Raw genomic sequence first — 17580 nt, 5'->3', positions numbered from 1 at the left:
ACCATTCTGTAACTGTCATTCACAGGGAGTGTGCTTACAAAGTCTGTTGGAGAAGAGCCTGAAGTACAGGAAGAGGAACAGAGTGAAACAAGCTTTCAAGACACAGCCCTGACAGAAAGAAAAACTCCAAGAACTCTCCAGCAGAAGTAATCAACCAAAGACACAGGCACCATAGGCACTGCACAGTGACAAGGGCAGATCAAACAGCTTGCCTTTGAAATTCAACAAGTTACTCCAGGTACACAGAAACTGGACTACACCAGTCTGGAAAAATAAGGAGATAGAAGACAAGGGGACAACAGCTTTTTATATTCACCCTAGTGATTACACTGTGGAGAGAATCTGTGCACACTTGTCAGGGCAGCACTGCCAGGCAGCAAGAAGCTGCAGAAAGAAGTCAAAATCAGGAGGTGATCAGTCACTCCACGAAGCGACAGCAATGCAATGCTAAAACAAAGCAGAAAAGGACAAACTACAGGTTCACCTGGCAGTGTGTTCCTTCCTAAGTTGCCTGGCAGCTGGATGATGAAAAACACAAAAGATTTCAAGGAAATACAGAAGCCACAGCAGGGTCAGCAACACAGAATAAAAAGTAGAGAAGGAAAAAATGTGGTGTTGTGACAGAGACAGCAGAAATCACACCAGTAATTGTTACATGCTCCCAAGCAGAGAAAGACAACGCAATGCTTTTCCAGCTTTCAGTTTCTCCTATGGTAAGATCCAAGTACTTCACACCATCTATTTTCTTTCACTCCCCCACCTCCTCAGGTCTCTCCCTCTCACCCTGCCCTCTTCTGTTCAGGCAATCTTGGCCAGCCATTTCTCAAGGCCCTCAAAGTCAGCATCTCCCTCCTCTCCCTTGCTGCCACGAGCGCTGCACTCCACAAACTCCACCTTCATGGGCAGCTGAGAGAAGTCAAAGTCCTTGCCCTTCTTCCCCAGCTGGGCAGGGCCCCCAGTCCCTGAGGCATCCAGACTGGTGGGGGCTGCAGAGCGGGTCACTCGTAAGGTGTTGCTGCAGAAAGAGAAAAGAGAAGATCAGGAACTGTGAAATAATGACAACCTACATCATAACCAGAGATGCTTTGGTTTTAGCTGTCAGCAGAACATCAGCAACACCAGGGACAGAAGGCCCCAGAAGCACACCCATGTCTCTGCCCCATGAGGCACAGGCAGGGACAGGCACTTTGTCCATTGTAAACAGCTGCTGCAAGGCACAACTGAGAGAGGCTCAAGAGAGAAAGACAGATCATGGGTTTGGTGAAGGAAACAGAATTCTAAACAGGCAAAGGCACCTCCCATTGGCAGGGAATGAACCCAGACTGTGAGAGCTGCTTGTCTAACTGAAGGTGCCTAAAGCTAAAAGGATGCTTGGCCCACAGTGCTCAAATCTGCACTGTTTTGACAGCTTAACTGGGAAAACAGGCATCCATGACATAAGGGATCATGCAGATCTTCACCCCATAGCCACCTAAACGTGCCAAATATTTCTGGAGACTGAGAGGTGGATCCAGCCTCCCCAGTGCTCCAGCAAACAGCGCCTGACCAAGGACCCCAGGCTGCAACACTGCTCCTGTTCCTGCCCTTCATCCTGTGGCAGATCTCAGCAACCTGCTACCCACACAGAGGCAAAACTTCACTGCTCACACTCAGACACCCTGCTCCCACAAAGTACAGACTAGAGGCAGCATGGGGACAAACAACAGCCTGAAAAGGGTAGTGAGGCACTGCAGTTTGATGGCTTTTGTCAAGCTGCATCAGGCACAGACACAAACAACAGATACAAACTACCCAGGACTTTGTCTTGCAGAAGGGAAGGTGGATACTCAGCAGTGAAAACGCAAGAGTACAAATCACCCTGCTGCCACCCACTGGCCAAAGAGGCTAGCAACAAGACAGCTGAGGAGCACTCGTTGGACACCAAAGAGCTGCAGACGAACCACAGGGCACTGATTCTCCACACCACAGCTTCAAGGAAGCAATATCTTTTTTGTCAATTACTAGATCTTAGTGCTTAGCAGTGACAGTCTTCCCTCACCCTGATTACACCTCCACAAACAAAACAGACTTCTCTTTATATTCAGTGAACTGTATATATAGTTCACTATATATAGTGAACGCAGATATGCTCAAAGGACTCACTAAACACAGGCAGAAGAGACAGAAAGGAGAAGACAGAAGCTCAGAGGATGATTTAAGATCCAGTCTCACACTTACAGCTCTTTCTCCAGCTGCTGTTGAATAAGTTTTGCAGACTTTGCCATTGTGACATCTAGAGAGAAAACAGAAAAGGAAATAATTAGATCTTTGGTATTATGTCAGAATCTGCTTCCTGCTCCTAAAGGTACAGCTAGGCTTGATCATATCATGCTGCCATAAGACTTAATGGGACAACAGCAGTAGCGTCTGTGCTAGAATAAGGGACAGAAGAGCTTTAGATCTGTTGGTAGGAACGAGAGCAATCCCAGGACCTGATTTAAGGCAGCAAATTGATTTCTTTTCATGGTCTGGAAACAGGGCAGTAAATCACAAGGCCCAGCATGCTCACCTGTCCTGGCATTACAAAGCTCAGCACAGTGCTTTCTAGAACTTGAAAGTCCCAAGACTTTCATGTCTTATGTCCTATGATACTGCAAGAAAAAGCTAGAAAAGCAAACATGGCACTAGCAGAAAGTTTCAAACCGTCCTGCAGGGATCCACATCTCTGCAGGAAAAGCTGTACAGACTGGGCTCTTAAGCCTAAAGAGCCTTAGCTCTTTAAGTGGTGCTATTCTGCAGAGCTATTTGACCTCTGACCAAAGAATTCTTCCAATCACTGCTAGAAACATTCTTGCTGAGCAGCCTGAGTCTACACAACTAATTGTCTGCCTTCGTTTTGCTGAAATCCTGACCCCTAGGAAATTCACCATGCATGGTGTAACAATATAACATGACAGAAAACACAGCAATGACAGCAGGGTAGCAGAGTCTCGTGCTTCTGCAAGTGAAGATAAGATGAACTGCAGCAGCTGCAGATACAGAAACAAAGAAAAAAAGCTGCTTACCTTCAGAAGGCCCCAGGCAGGCAGGGCTCTCCAATGAAATACCCTCACCTCCTACTACACCAACCCTTAAATGAGGTCTGGTTCCATCAGGATTACATTGCATTGCATTCCTGAGCTCCCCTCAGGAAGGCCCTGCCTTCCACCAGGTGCTCCATCACCGCTTCAGGCTGTGACTTAGCATTTCTGCCACACAGGGCATTAACCCTAATAATCACTGGAGGACTGAATCACCACTTCCACCTTCAGGGCAGCACCCAGTACCTTGTTTATTGCAAGCGATCAGCAGCGCGGGTGCATTTTTGAGAACAGTGCTGTCAACCAGGACCTGGTACAGGAACTCAGCCACATCCTTCACCTCCCTCTGGAAGGCTACGCTGTCAACCACAAACACGATGGCCCTGAGAAAAAGAACACGTGTAAGACATGAACCTCTGTAACACAAAAAGCAGGTGGGGACTGAAATACATCTTGTATTGATATCCAGCAGGAAACCTGTTCCTCTCTGTCCCAAGGACATACTACACGTCCCAAGCCTCCCCAATGCATTACCTCCATACCTTACCTCCCCTACCTTACTAGGAAGTAGGCAATCAGAACACTGCCCCAACAACACACGGCAGTGCTCTGACTCCCTGGGCACACAAAGCAAAGCCCCCACCTGGCTCACTGCACCCTCACGTGTCCCATCCCTGTACTAACACCTGGCCCCACCACCACCTCACCTGGCTGCAGCCTTGAACCTCTCCAAGAATTGAAGCCGCAAGCTTTCGTGGCCTGGGAGATCGATTAAAGTCACATTAGTGCTCTAGGAACAGAAAAGAGGGCTGTTAGCAACACTTACACCAGGAATAACGGCAATCACACCCTGCAGAAAACCAACCTGGGAGCAGATTCCAGTTAGCTTGTGCCAGGGCAGAAGCACATGAGCCCCACACTGGACAGAAGCGTGTAACCCACCCCAGGATGCAGGCTGCCCACCACCCCCAAAAATTCTGACAGGCAAAAGAAATTGCAGAGGAACAACACTCATGGCCAGGACTCTGTAAGGACAGCCAACACCAGCAAACCATGCAGCAGAGCTGACAGAATAGAGCACAGTCACAGAGAAAAGAGCATGCTCAGCCCACTTTTCTCCTCCCCATGACTACCCACCACATCACAATGTGAGTGGCAGATCTTTGTGAGCTCCTTGGTCATTACACCAGCAGATTTACTCTGTCTCTGTTAGCAAGCGTATCTCTGCACAGCAAAATCACAGACTCCTGTTCTGCAAATCCCTGACGCAGAATAATAACCCCACAATCTCTGAATGTGAATTTATCTGAATGTAAGCTGCAAATCAACCTAAATACTCAAAACTTTGCTGGAAATAACACAAGAACAGCCTTGCAAGATGCTCTCTGAATCGAAAACAGTAAATATTTCCCTTTCCACAGGCAACTAGACAAACAGTGGTGTTAAAGAGAACAAGTGCCTCTCACAGGCTCCTAGTCAAGATGTAGCCACTGAGGGCCACATCAGCATTCTGAGGATAACACCTGCTGTTACTCAGGGGGAAGAGAATGTTCTGTAAGGCCCTGTCTTCTGGGCTGCTTTTGTGTTTCAACAGAAATTTTCAATCAGAAAAGCAGCAGCCTGTCACAGCATCCCAGCAACTCTCCCTCAAAATATCTCCTGTCTGATAAGTCCCAGAGACACTAAAAAAGAACTGCAGACCTTCTGACTGTTTTTTATCTCTTGCTATTACTGTTGTTAATAAAGATCGCCAGAGAAAAGGCAGAAAAGCATCCTCTACTTTCACAATTCACCAGCAGACACCATGCTGCCACCTCGTGCTTCACTGCCACGTGTGCACCCGGCAAGAAACAGAAATGCTTCTGAAACTAAAATGATTGCCACAAACCAAAAATAAACCAGGGTCTGAAAGTAACCAAACCCCCCTGGGGACCAAATGAAACTCTGCTGGAGGCTCTTTCCTTCACAAACCTACTTTCTACTCCACGTCAGACCCTCTCCTTGTGCACTAACAGAAAGCTGCACCACAGGGGCCGAGCTAGGGCTGCTTCCCAGCTGGGAGCCTGCAAAGCACAAGAGACATAAGCGCAGCTCGGCACTGGGAGCCCCAGCACAGAACGCCGGTGGCATCCAACACCTGAAGCACTGCGCAGCGCTGCGGCTGCCTGCTCACCTTGTCGCTGCTCACTCTGTAAACGGCAGAGCTGTCGGTTATGGAGGTCTGCGTATCTCGATATTTGCCTGTCAACAGCTGCACAGGGGAAAACAATACCAGCAATAAAGCCAACCGTTTGCACACTGAGGGTCGTGAACCCAGCACGCGGCCGAACCGAGCGCTCACCCGGGCGAACAGCAGCGTCTTTCCCGCGTCGCAGAGGCCCAGCAGCAGCACGGCCCTGCGGCTGCTCCTTGCGCCTTGCGCGAGCCTCCAGAGCACTGCGGGAGAGAGGAGAAAGCGCCTGAGCCCCCGCCGCCTCCCGCTGCCGCCTTTCCCCGGCCGGGCCGCGACTCACGGAGCGTGAGGGCGACGACGATCAGGGCAAGAAGAACGGAGAGAGCGGCAGGGCCGGGCGACTGCAGTTCCCGCCGCAGCGAGTCCAAGTACGGCTCCACGGCGCCCGCCATGACCGCCTGCACGCACACGTCCCCACTGCGCGGCTTCCGGCCGCGCCACACTACTTCCGGTTTCACACGCCACTTCCGGTCTCTCCCCGTGTCGCTGCGCCGCGGGGTCTGCTGGGAGTTGTAGTCCGTCAGGAAAAGGGGCAAGGATGGAAGGCTGTCCGAAAGCAGCCAGCGTTTGTTGGTTTGTTCGGCCCGGAGAGCGGGAGCCGAGCGGAGCTCCCCTCGTGGCGGCTGCAGCTCCTCACGGGGAGCGGATGGGCAACGGGGAGCGGATGGGCAGCGCCGAGCTGTGCGCTGAGGGAACGGCGTGGAGCTGCGTTGGGGAGGGGCGGCTGGGGGCAGGGAGAGGTTGTGCAGCACGGGGCGGTGGGCACGGCACAGCTCCAGCGGGCACGGCCCTGGTGCCAGAGCTCAGGGAGTGCTGGGACACCGCTGTGAGACATCGGGTTTGGGTGGTGCTGCGTGGGGCCGCGGGTTGGCCTCAGTCATCCTTGTGGGTTCAATCTGCGACTCTCCTCAACAATACATACTGCTTTTTGAGAGTACTGCTTGGTGGAAATAACTGCTGCTGCACCATTCCTGTCCCGCCACTTGAGAGATGAGGTGGAGTGACTTCCATTCACGCTTTCCACTATATTTCTGTGGGCTTTTTGTTGTTGTTTATCTTTTCCACCCTTCAGCTGCCCTCATATAAACACCCTCTCTCTTCCCCATATCCCAACCGCAGTGGGCAGCTGTTGACCGCTGGGGAGACACTGGGATAATTTAGGTGAAACCGAAGCACAGGTAATACAAAACATCTGTTAATTAGGATCTAGGACATATTTAATCCATTTTGCTTTGGAAAATATTGAACGGGACTTCTCTCATGGGCAGCAGGAACCTCAAATGGCATTAGCCAAGTTGGTGCCTGGCACTGGCCTGCAGCAAGGGGTGCTGGGGAAGGAACGTGCTTAATGACTCTTGAAAAATCTCAGGAAACCCATGTAGATGTTGAGATTTTATTTCTTGCTGTGGCAGTAGCAAAGAAGCCACATTCAGAGTGATGAGGATGGGCAGAGGAAGCAGCAATGGCAGAGGGCCCTCTGTACATCAGTGTTCCGTGCAGAGGACACGAGAGGAGTCATGGCACGAAGTTTCCTCCCCCTTCAAAAAGGGCCCTTCCCTCCCGTTACTTGTTCTGAAGGAAGGTGCACACCTGGAGGAGATCTGAAAAGGAAAAGGACGGGGAGAAGTTCAGACCTTGCACTGAAACAGAAAACACAACACACTCCTGTCCCACCAGCACGCACCCAACCATGCCAACATTGTCACAGCATGGGAAACATGTCCAGCATCCCACCAGACGTGGGCCTTAACCACAGATGACACTGAGTGCACGCTAACAGGACACAGTGGGCTGTTATACTACTTCTCAGATTGCCTGTTTTCTAAAGGCAAGAAAAATCTTTCATTCTCGTTGATGCCAGAGTAACACGTTTCCAACCTGGCTTCAATTAGCTCAAGAAACTCTGAGAAAAGTATAAAGACAGCATCATGTGTTATCCTCTTTTTTTTCTATTAAGAAATTAAATGGGCAGCAACAGGAGTTAACTGTTCATATCTCTGAAACTAAGCACTGCAATTGAGTGACATTTTTTTGAGGCTGTTATATTTACCTGATGGGTTGCAGGCATTGAGGCTGGAAATCACATTATAGTATTTATCTCCGAGGAACTCCTTGTATGTCACTCCTGGGCGGAGTGTCATCAGGCACTTGGTTAAGTCTTTAAACAGAAGATCTTTGGTTTGAGACTCAAACATCATGAACTTGCTTTTCTCACTTCCATTTACTCCAAACCGTTCCTGAAATAAAGTCACAAAGAGGTAAGTGTATGTAAAAAGTAGAAACAAAGCAAGATTCGGCTTGCACAAGCCTCTCAGTAGCAGTTCTTCACCATGATGACCACTGTCATGGGGAGCCGTTCTACCTGCCTGTAGGGGGGGGTTCAGGAGGGATGGAGGAAGGGGAAGCTTAAGGCACGAGGCTCTGACCCTGTATCAGCAAGTCAAAATCTTCCACATTTTGCTGATGTGAAATGCAGAGCATCACTGCTCTAAAAATATCAACACACTATGTAAAAACCACCCCAAAACATTTGTTCCACTGTCAGGGCCACCAACCTCCTGTCTCTCCAGCAGCTCACTGATTTTCTTTGCTTTCTCTGGGCGCACAACCACAGCGTGGGTCGGAACCTCAGCCAGGTTGCACTCCCTGTAATCCATAACATTTGCCCGTCTCCCATCAGTGCACAGCAACTCAAAGTCGTCCATCCGCAGATCCTTGGCCCACTCAGCTTTGTTTTTGCCTATGAAGGGAATTGATTTGGAGGTTCAGAGATCTTGTGTAGCAGAAGCACACTGACAGCAACCAGCAAAGTGTTTGTCCCCGCACTGGTGTGCACTGACCCTTGGATCCCCTGTGTGTGCTGAAAGGGATGCAAGTAAAACTCAGGAACAGTCAATGGGCAGGGGGCTGTGGTTAATAGGCCATTGGAATAAATGTATATCCAAAATGAATGCTTTGGGAACAGAAAGAACGCAGATTGGGGCAGGCAGCCCACCAAGCCCCATGCAATAGGACAGCCACGTACCGCCAGTGTTTTCCTCCACAATGGAATGCTTGATAAAGGCCACATCACCCCTCTCAACCAGACACCTGCGGAGTACAGAGACAGGAGGTGCACATTTCAGTAGCCAGGCAAGCTTGCATCAAAGTGACTCCACCCCTGCAGCATCTCTCTGCTATTAGATGCAACCGAAACGAGATTAATTGCCTTTCTAAATTCATGCCCAATGTGAATTACCTAGACTTGAGCTGTAACTGTGTCGGTACAGACAGAACCAGGAGACAGAACCACGGCTGACCCTTCTGGCCCCTTCTCTTTTCAGGGGGCTGAGCACTAGCTGAGCATCACCCCCACCTACCGTAAAGCTCCAGTATATCCATAGTATTTCTCGTGGCTGCTAGCAACGCACTTCTCCGGTGGGATTTCCCCAGAGCCCTGGCACAGTTGGCAGAGGCGAGAGTCAGGAGGAGACCCAGGAGCACAGCCCTCGCTGAAGTATTCATCTGAGGGCAGGAATATGAGAAATTCACTTTCTCTACTCTGAAAAATTGGGGTTTCTTTTTGCAGCACGTTCTGGGCCGCGTTATGTTTGGCAGGAATCTGAGAGCTCAGGGGAAAAAGGGGACCATAGAAAAAGCAGAAAGGAGGTTGGAGAGGCTGTGTAAAATTACTAACACCAGTAGGTCCCTGAGGTTACGTTTCCCATTAATAATTATATGTTTATTTTTCCTTGGTTCATAATTTCACATTATTTTTGTTGGACTGTAATTCTCACTGATCGGAAGGTGGACGTAGAAGTTGAGCTGCAGACTTTTCACCCATTGTTCTTAAGGGAGTCATATCAGACCCTTGAAGATTCTTGAACTGAAATCAGCCTCTGTCCCCTACACCCAGCCCCTCAGGGACTCATAAATCCATCCTTCACTCCCATCCTGTGCTTTGCACAAGGAGCAGCCTGTCCTCCTACTTGGGGAATGCTTTTTGGGCTGCCAAAAGGGGAAGGGGAGAGATGTGAAAACAAAGCGAAGCCCCCCCAAAGCAGCTGATGTGCTGCATCCTGCTTGCAAGCAGTCACCAACAGCCTGAAACTTTGCTCACTGAAGTCTTAAGCAACAGACTCATTTCATTTTCCATCTCCAAGTGAGAGTCTACGAGGCATGAGAAGCTTTGAAAATGAGAGGATGCATGGCAAAACACTTTTCCTCGTGGATTTCCATCTCAGACAAGCAGATGCATGACCCTGACTCACCAAAATTGCAGCTCCCTGTCCTGTTGTGAATCAAGCCCATGGGGATGTTCCAGCCAGCAGTCCTCCCCACAGCGGTGTGGCACGACTTCTTGCCCTTCAGATTGTTCCAGTTGACATCGCTGCCTTTCTTCACGACAGCCACAGCGAAATATGATGCTTTTGGGAGAAAGATGGAGGAGAATTAAGGCCTGACCCCAGAGTCCCACTGCTCTGTCTTAGCAGAGCGTCGGCAGAGGGCATCTATGTGCAGCATAGCAGAAATATTTTGTGCTTATTAAGGACTAGCCATGCAGCAACAAGAGAATGGTTTGCAGATGTGATACATCTACTCCCACAGCACTCCTGGGAAATCATTATCCCTGTCACTTTTCTCCCACTAAAACTCTGGCACATTGCTCTGCAAGAAGGCTGTAGCAAGATATATATAATGCATGTCTCTCCAATTCACATCCGCCCTTTAGCAAAGGATGAAATCTTCCCTCTTCTTGGCTTTTACTTCTATAAAAAGCAATTCCCTAAGGCTTCAGACCCCCTTTCCCTTTTGCAGCTCATGGCTAAGTCATGGTGTGGCCGTGCTCCAGAGAGCCACAACTCCACACAAATCTCTGCAGCTACTGCATGCTTTGCTTCGATCAGCAGGCCCAGAATTTCCATGCGTGTGTTAAATCTGCCACCCAGATTTTTAACATCAACATTGCACACAGTGGTTCTTACAAGACTCTGTGTAGAGTCTTGGCCATGTATTCTCAACCCGTGACTGCAGATGTATTTTTCTACTTCTATCCAAAAGGACTATTTCCTGCTCCTCTGCTGGGACTAATTACCTGGTTGTGCTTCTGCTCTGCCACACTGGCTTCCATCTGTGAGAAGGAAAAAGATGATATTAGACAAAAGAAACATAAAATCCCAAACTGAATCAAGCTCACTGATTCCTCAGCTGGCTTTTAAGGCAGTATCAAGTGCATCAACAGAACAAAGAGCAGCTGGGATACAACACCACAGTGGCTTTCTGGATTTCAGAATCAAAGCAGTGCTTTTGCATCAGCCCTGTCCCCCCTGTGGGGCTGCACTCACCATCATAACGTTCTGACATCACTGGCACCAGGCCACAGACACCAGCCGTGTAGACCAGACCTCCATCAAGGGCAACAGCATCTGCTTCACCTTTCTGCAGCAAAAATTGCACAGTGATGAAATGACACTATTTCCCCAAACTGGATCATAAAAGAAGCACGTGGTGGGAGGACAACAAGCTGGGGGCAAGGGACTTGAAAAGCCATTCTTTGCATACAGACAAATGAGTTCTGTCTGATGTGACGACAGGGGAAACTTTGGAGACTTGTCAGGCCCAAACCAATATGTCAGACCATATCTGCACTTGGCAGAGACAAGGCATTAGAGCCCTACTGGGCAGCATCAACTGGGAAGGGGACATGCTAACTGCAGGAGGTTTCCCTCTTGGGATCCTGCAGCCCTATTTGTTCTTCAGTCAAGGCACAACTGATCCAAGCAAGTCAGTCTAAATAACCTTTCTCAACTAATTATTCTTTTAGAAACCTTGGCCAGTACAGCCATTTCGTTTTTATGTGAACTTAATATCTCTTTCTCGCTTTCTTCTTTTTATATTTTAGCATAGTTATCTTCCCTTTCCAAGTAAAATGCTGCTTCTCACCAGAAAATTACTTTTTAATGGGGAGAAACCAAAAAAGAACACCTTCAGAAATATAAATCCCTGAAAAGCTCATCGAGCCCTTTCCCCATGATGAGGTTGGTTTCTGCCTGCTGGTATTTCTCACAGAGTCCCCTACGTTTGCAGACTCCTGCCCCACATCTACTCCCAGGCTGAAAAAGGCAATGCCACTCTCCATCTGAAAGGAACCCAGGCTGAAGGAAGGCAAAAAAGCCATACCATGATCTTAATGATGCAGTCCTTTGTCTCGTCTACCACGGTGCACTCCACGTCCCCGTTGCTCACCACACTCCAGCGGTCACACTTGCTCTTCTCATCCTTGCCTACTGCGCACCACTGGATCCTGTTTGCTCTGGGGCTGGGAGTCAGCTGATCTATCAGGTCAATAAGGAAGAAATAATTAGTCCAGAGCTTTGTGGAACCACAAATCGGGTGGGCTTGGGGTTGAGAAGGGCTCTGCAATGAAATCCTTTGTGCACATGAATGAGAAGACCTGACCTAAGAGTCTCAAGATGAGGAGCAGAGATGGAGAAGCACAACCTACATTTCTGTGAGGCAGTACTTGAATGACCTCTTCTGATGCTACGTGAAGTCCATGCATCTCCTTCCACAAACACCAAAGTGGCTGATCTTATACCAGCGATCTCTGCCAAACTATGAATTTTAAGTGGCTCTTGGAGGTCCTTTGCAGGACCTTTGACTCAGAAAACCAGCTTGGAAATGTGTGGTGAGTCCAGATGGAAGCAAAGCGCCCTGCTGCTCTCATATGGTCAATTCTGGGCTTGATATCTTGGGATGTTCCTTCTGATCCTGTACTCTTATGTACCAGAGACAGCTATTCTGAGCAGCAGTTCTGAGCATACCAATTCCCTTCCACCCACACAAGCCAATACCTTTCACAGGAAATACTTGATGCAGAATACTCTCCAGACCCAAAAAAGGCCATTCCCACCTTTCCTCATGCTCTGGATGGCACTGTAGTACTCAAAGCCCAGGTAGAGCTGAGAATCCATCAGCGAGGGGACGCGCTTCAGCATTACGGCAGAGTCTTTGAAAAGCAAGTCTTTGAAAACTGGGTCCTTCTTTCCAGGTGGCCCAAAGAGGTGGAAGTTACTCTTGGTGTCCACACCAAAGTCAGTCTGACAGGGGAGATAAAGAATGAGCCAGTAGCATTCCAGAGAAGTTGGAAAGTGGGAAAGAGCAAGCAAAACCACACAGGGCAGAGGGGGGGGGGCAGGGGAAGGATGGCTGAGCTGGAGGATACCTGTGCTTTTGAGAGGAAGCTCCAGATATCTTCAGCCTTGCTGTCATCCCGAGCTACAACGGCGTGAGCAGCCACTCTGGCCCAGTTACAGGTCTTGTAATTGTCCACAGGCTGCCGGCTGCCATCCAAGCACAGCAGCTCGTACTCATCCTTCTGATCTGGGGCATTTTCTGGAGGGAGGGGAGAACCACAACTTGCATCTCCACCAAAATACACAAGTACACACACAAAAGTCCAGCCTGGGGCAGCATTGTAATGAATTGATTCTTGCTGAAGGCAAGAGAGACAAGCTGCACACTGCTCTGCAATAGCAATAAGTCTCCAAGTATGGAGACTGCACAGACTTCTCCAGACTGACGGAGCCCAGAGCATTTGCTGTGGCAATGCTATAGCTATCTCTATAATGTGGCACCAATTGTAACTTTTGAATTTAAATCCAGCAGGTTTTCCTTCTGCAAAGAAGAATCCCAAAGAAGAAATGGACCCCACCTCAATCGTGTTTTTTAGTAACTAGGATGAGTTCATTCAGTAACACATCCAGTGGGTCAAAGATGAACAGACTGGAGGTTTTGGACAACCTAAGGTTTGCACAATGCAGACTAATGCCAGGATGGAGGGGCAGCAAGAGGTCAGACAGGAAAGAAGAGAAGCCAGTGACTCGCAGGCCCACCTTCAACAGTTGTGTGCTTCACAAAAGCCACGTCTCCTTTTCCATCTTTCAGACAACTGTGGGTGGAGGAAGCAGAAGAGATGTTAAAAAAACCAACAGCGAACAGACATTGTGGCTTCCTAGCTCCTGTTTTAGCAAATTGCTTCAGCTAGAGCTGCAATCATAGAGCAGTAAGCAGTCTTCCCAAAAAAGTTATGCTGGCAGAGAAGTATTCCTCAAGGAACACAGTTAGGCTTAGCACAGTGCTAGTGCTGCATACTCCTAAGTCTGTGCAAAACAGAACTGCTGAGCTCCCACTCTCATCTTAATGCCTGCCAGTAATTACTAATTGGACTGCTAATTACAGCAGTCCCAGCTGTTTTCAGCCCCTGGTTACAACACAGCATTGCCTGTCATAATGGAAAAAAAACCAAGTTCACTCACTGGAAAGCTCCAGAATATCCAGAATAAGGTGCATTGCGGGCACACTTGGTTTTGGGGTCCCCTTTGCACTGTCGGCACAGTTTTTGCTCGGTGGTGGCACCAGGCACGCAGCTGGCAGAGAAGAACTTGGCCACCGCTGTGGATGAGAAACACACAATAATCATCGTAAAACTCACATCCACAGTGACCTGGGAGGGGAAGACATCCAGGAAATGGCTTGGCTGCTGTGCGAGCTGCCTCTGAACTTCTGCAGAAGATCCAGCAACACTGCTTCCAGCTTACCACCCCCCTAAGTAACATCAGCCCATTTCTCTCGCTTTACCTTGCTCCACTGAGCCTGAGTCTATGCCTTCCCACTCAATGGCCCCGCGGCGGATGAGCGTCCCGATGGGGATGTTCCAGCCTGCAGACCTGCCCAGCCCTGTGTGGCAGGAGGTCTTGCCCTGCAAGTCATTCACGGTGAATTCGGTTCCCTTTTTCACAACAGCCACAGCATAGTAGCTGGTTGTGGAGCCTGCAGTGGAGGAAGAAATGAGAAAACGATGAAAAAGCAAGAATTTAGAGCATTTCGAGTCCTGGCAAAGCTCTGGGTTTAGAGAATGAAGAGCTGCACTTCCAAGTAGTGCTTGTGGTCTGCCCATATTCCCAGCTGCAATGTCAATATGCAACCAGCGCTGCGTGTTGCAACATGTAATAAATAGTGACCTGAAAATGCTATTCCATGCAAAATATGCCATGTCACTGCACATACATTAGACTGTGAGACCTCAACAGTTCTTTTGGCAATTTTTTGGTAGGTCTTGCCAAACAGTGCTGCCCACTAAAGCAAGCATGCAAGCCTTACAGTGACAGGACAAGGTGGAATGGTGTTAAACTGAGACAGGGGAGGTTTAGGTTGGAGATTAGGAGGAAGTTTTTCACCCAGAGGGTGGTGAGGCACTGGCACAGGTTGCCCAAGGAGGCTGTGGATGCCCCAACCCTGCAGGCATCCAAGGCCAGGCTGGATGTGGCTCTGGGCAGCCTGGGCTGCTGGTTGGTGACCTGCACACAGCAGGGGGTTGGAACTGGATGAGCACTGTGGTCCTTTGCAAGCCAGGCCATTCTGTGATTCTCTGATTATGATTCTATGATTCTAAAGTTTCATATTTAGCCTTTAACATGACACCGACTCTGTCACGTTACACATTAATGAAGTGGCTGAGCTTTAGGAATGGTCAGGAAGGACTCGGTCGTGTTGCTTTGATCCCAAACATTGTGTACAAACAGGCTGATCTCCAGAACAGAGGTCAAAAGGGACTGGGGGCCCTAGATATGTGGCATTGCTCAAGGTAATAAGGGCAGAAATGGAGAAATAGTGTCCATCTGGCTCCCATTCTGGAGAAACATCAAAGGGAGGAAGGACACTGCAGGGAGTGGGGAGGAATGGAGAAACAGAGCTAACTTATATCAGTGGTAGAACTCTATTATGCCTCTCTACATTCTTGCTGTGCATTTCTGCTACCACCATTTAACTTAAACAAGGCAAATGAAAACCTACCTTCAGTTTGTTCGTAAACCTCAGCAGCAATGGGCTTCAGTTTGTATGGGGCAAGGCCTGCCTCAAACACTTGACCGCCATCCAAGCTAATGGCATCTGCCTCGTTATTCTAAACAACAAGAGAGTTCAGTCAGTTGGATATTAGGAAAAATTTCTTAGACAAAGCAGTGAGGTATCGGAACAGGCTACCCGGGTTGGAGTTACCATCCCTGGAGATGTGGCAGTGAGGGACGTGGTCAGTGGGCATTATGGGGTGGGCTGGGGTTGGACACGATGACCTTTGAGGTCTTTTCCAATCTTAGTGACACTATGACCCCCATGGATGCGCCCTGCCCTACAGCAGGTGGTGATTGGAGGGAAGCCCCTTCTCCAAGGGATGCTGAAAGCCCCCAAGGCCCAGCTCAGGCTTTGGCAGCCCACTCACCGCAATGGCTTTTATGCAGTCAAGGTACGTTGCTTTCTGCACACAGGTCAATGTAATCCTCTCTTGTTGCGTGAGGTCCTTGAGGTTGTTGCATTTCTTCTCTTCTAGAGAGGATATGGTGCACCATCTGATGGCTGTCTTGGGGGGAGCAGCGAAACACACAGCTGTGGGGAGAACCAGAACAATCAAACAAAAAGAAGGAAACAGAAAACAATTAGTCTCAGAGAGGGAGAAAGGCACCAGGGGAAGACAAACAGCATCTTTGTCTCCTCACAGTCATGGCCCTGGGTGAATGGCAGGACCTCCCCTGCATACCTCCAAAGGACCCCCCCTCCAAAGGTCTCCTTTTGGGACCCCCTTGCCCCTGGGTGACACAGCACTGCAGTCCCAGCAGCCTAAGCTCTCAGCAGCACCCACAGGAGCAGGAGAACAAATCCACACGCTCCAGCAGAAATCAAAGTCAAAGCACATTGCAAAAGCAGAAAGAAAATGCAGTCCCCCTGAAGCAGTCTCTTTGCAGATAGCCCCAGAGGGACAGCAGCTCTGGTCTGGGCAGACTGCATTCACCACACCGCCATGCACATTACCCTGGCAGGTGATGGGATGCATACACTTCTGCACTTCCCATCTCCACCAGCACACCCCATAACAGCAGTACTGTGTCCCCTTCACCCAAACTCCTCTTGTAAGAGTCCCCCCAAGCAGTAATCACTGCTCTGAGAGACTGCATCAGAGCACAGACTTTCACCCTCTTCAGCAGTCTAAGCACTAGAAACACGGGAATCTTGCAGATAAAGTGCAGGTAAAGTACAAATAAAATACACAGCAGGTCTCATACCAGTATGGGCAGCCTGTGCTTCACGCTTCCCTTTAGCTGTGCACCTACCTGACTGAGCCCCTGCATGCACCCTTCGCCTTCTCCAGACCCCTGGTGGCACATTTTCTTCATCCTCTGTTTAACCCATGCTGTCTGCATTTTCCTTTTCACCTCCGAAACATACTCTAATACTGGCTTTTGGAGGCAGAATTCTTCCCACAGACACCTCCCTTCCTCCCACACTGACTGTGGTCACAAAGAGGAATTCTAAGCCCTAATTCGCACTGCTGTAAGCTACGGTTTTCATGTTTTGGCTGCACAAAGCTGCCTTAATGTGCTTTGTGAGGCTGCCCTGGGTCCTCCTGGAGCCTGGTTTCACAAGCAGGTGTGGCAGGGGGGGTCCTGTGCTGGTTTCTCCCCCCATGCATGGATGCTTCTTTCACTCCCTGCCGAGCTGCTTCCTTAGGGCTCAGCCCAGCATCCTCATGTGCGGATACCCAGAGCTGCCAACGGAAGCACCTGGCAGGTTCTCAGTGCTTCTGCCTGGTCTGGCACACGTTGCAGCTCTGCAGAATAGCTGCTCTGAGGGGAGAGCCTCCTGTAAGGCTGAGACCCTCCATTCCCAACAGACACTGCCTTACATGGGCACTTACCCACTATCCCCAGGAACAGCACGGTGCAGAGGATGAGCTTCATGCTGGGACAGGGAGCTGGGTGTTGAGGAGGGGGAGCAGCAGTGTTGGTCACAGACCGTCCCCTCTGGATCTGTGATGGCTCCGGAGCCTCTTTCTTCCCCTTTTATAGAGAAGCAGCCCTGGCAGTGTTTGCAGAAGCAATGACCTAACACTGTTTGTCCTTCCTTGTTTCTCAATAGCTCCCAAGTTGCCCCCCTTCCTGGCTCAGCCCATTTTTAGGAAGCCTTTCACTCTTTGGCACCAAAACCCTTCACAGTCAGGAGTTGGAGCAGGCAAGGTGCTCTTTCTTTTTACAAGGGGCTTCAAATGGAAAATTCCCAAGTTGTGACATGTGAGTTCCCCAGCAGGCTGCAGTGCTGCGGGAGGGGCTGTTTTCTTTGTCCTGGCCACCCCCTGCCTCGCACAGCCTAATTGCAGAAAGTCCCCGCTGAATCCAGCGCTGAGCTTCACGTGTTTGCCAGTAACTCTCACTGCTGTGCCCGGCACCCTTTGGCTTGCTCTTTCCCTTTCACTCTCTT

General features: G+C 49.6%; 1 protein-coding gene across 1 annotated transcript; it reads right to left on the bottom strand.

The window, feature by feature from the left end:
• Positions 1–592: 592 nt before the first annotated feature.
• Positions 593–17151, bottom strand: LOC125697724 (ovotransferrin). Its single transcript, XM_048955261.1, has 24 exons — positions 17021–17151; positions 15551–15714; positions 15127–15235; positions 13912–14103; positions 13590–13725; positions 13167–13222; positions 12497–12666; positions 12185–12371; positions 11452–11606; positions 10617–10710; positions 10367–10402; positions 9543–9698; positions 8652–8796; positions 8318–8382; positions 7848–8032; positions 7343–7529; positions 6860–6893; positions 5573–5997; positions 5401–5495; positions 5233–5310; positions 3767–3849; positions 3306–3442; positions 2218–2272; positions 593–1015 (listed from the first exon to the last, which is right to left on the bottom strand). The coding sequence occupies exons 1-24, from the start codon at positions 17061–17063 to the stop codon at positions 799–801; spliced, it is 3204 nt and encodes a 1067-aa protein (XP_048811218.1). The 5' UTR covers positions 17064–17151; the 3' UTR covers positions 593–798.
• Positions 17152–17580: the final 429 nt, after the last annotated feature.

The sequence above is a fragment of the Lagopus muta genome, chromosome 9 (assembly GCF_023343835.1).
Source record: "Lagopus muta isolate bLagMut1 chromosome 9, bLagMut1 primary, whole genome shotgun sequence".
Lineage (NCBI taxonomy): Eukaryota > Metazoa > Chordata > Aves > Galliformes > Phasianidae > Lagopus > Lagopus muta.
The sequence above is the reverse complement of the archived record's forward strand: the minus strand, read 5'-3'. Positions and strand labels throughout refer to the sequence as shown.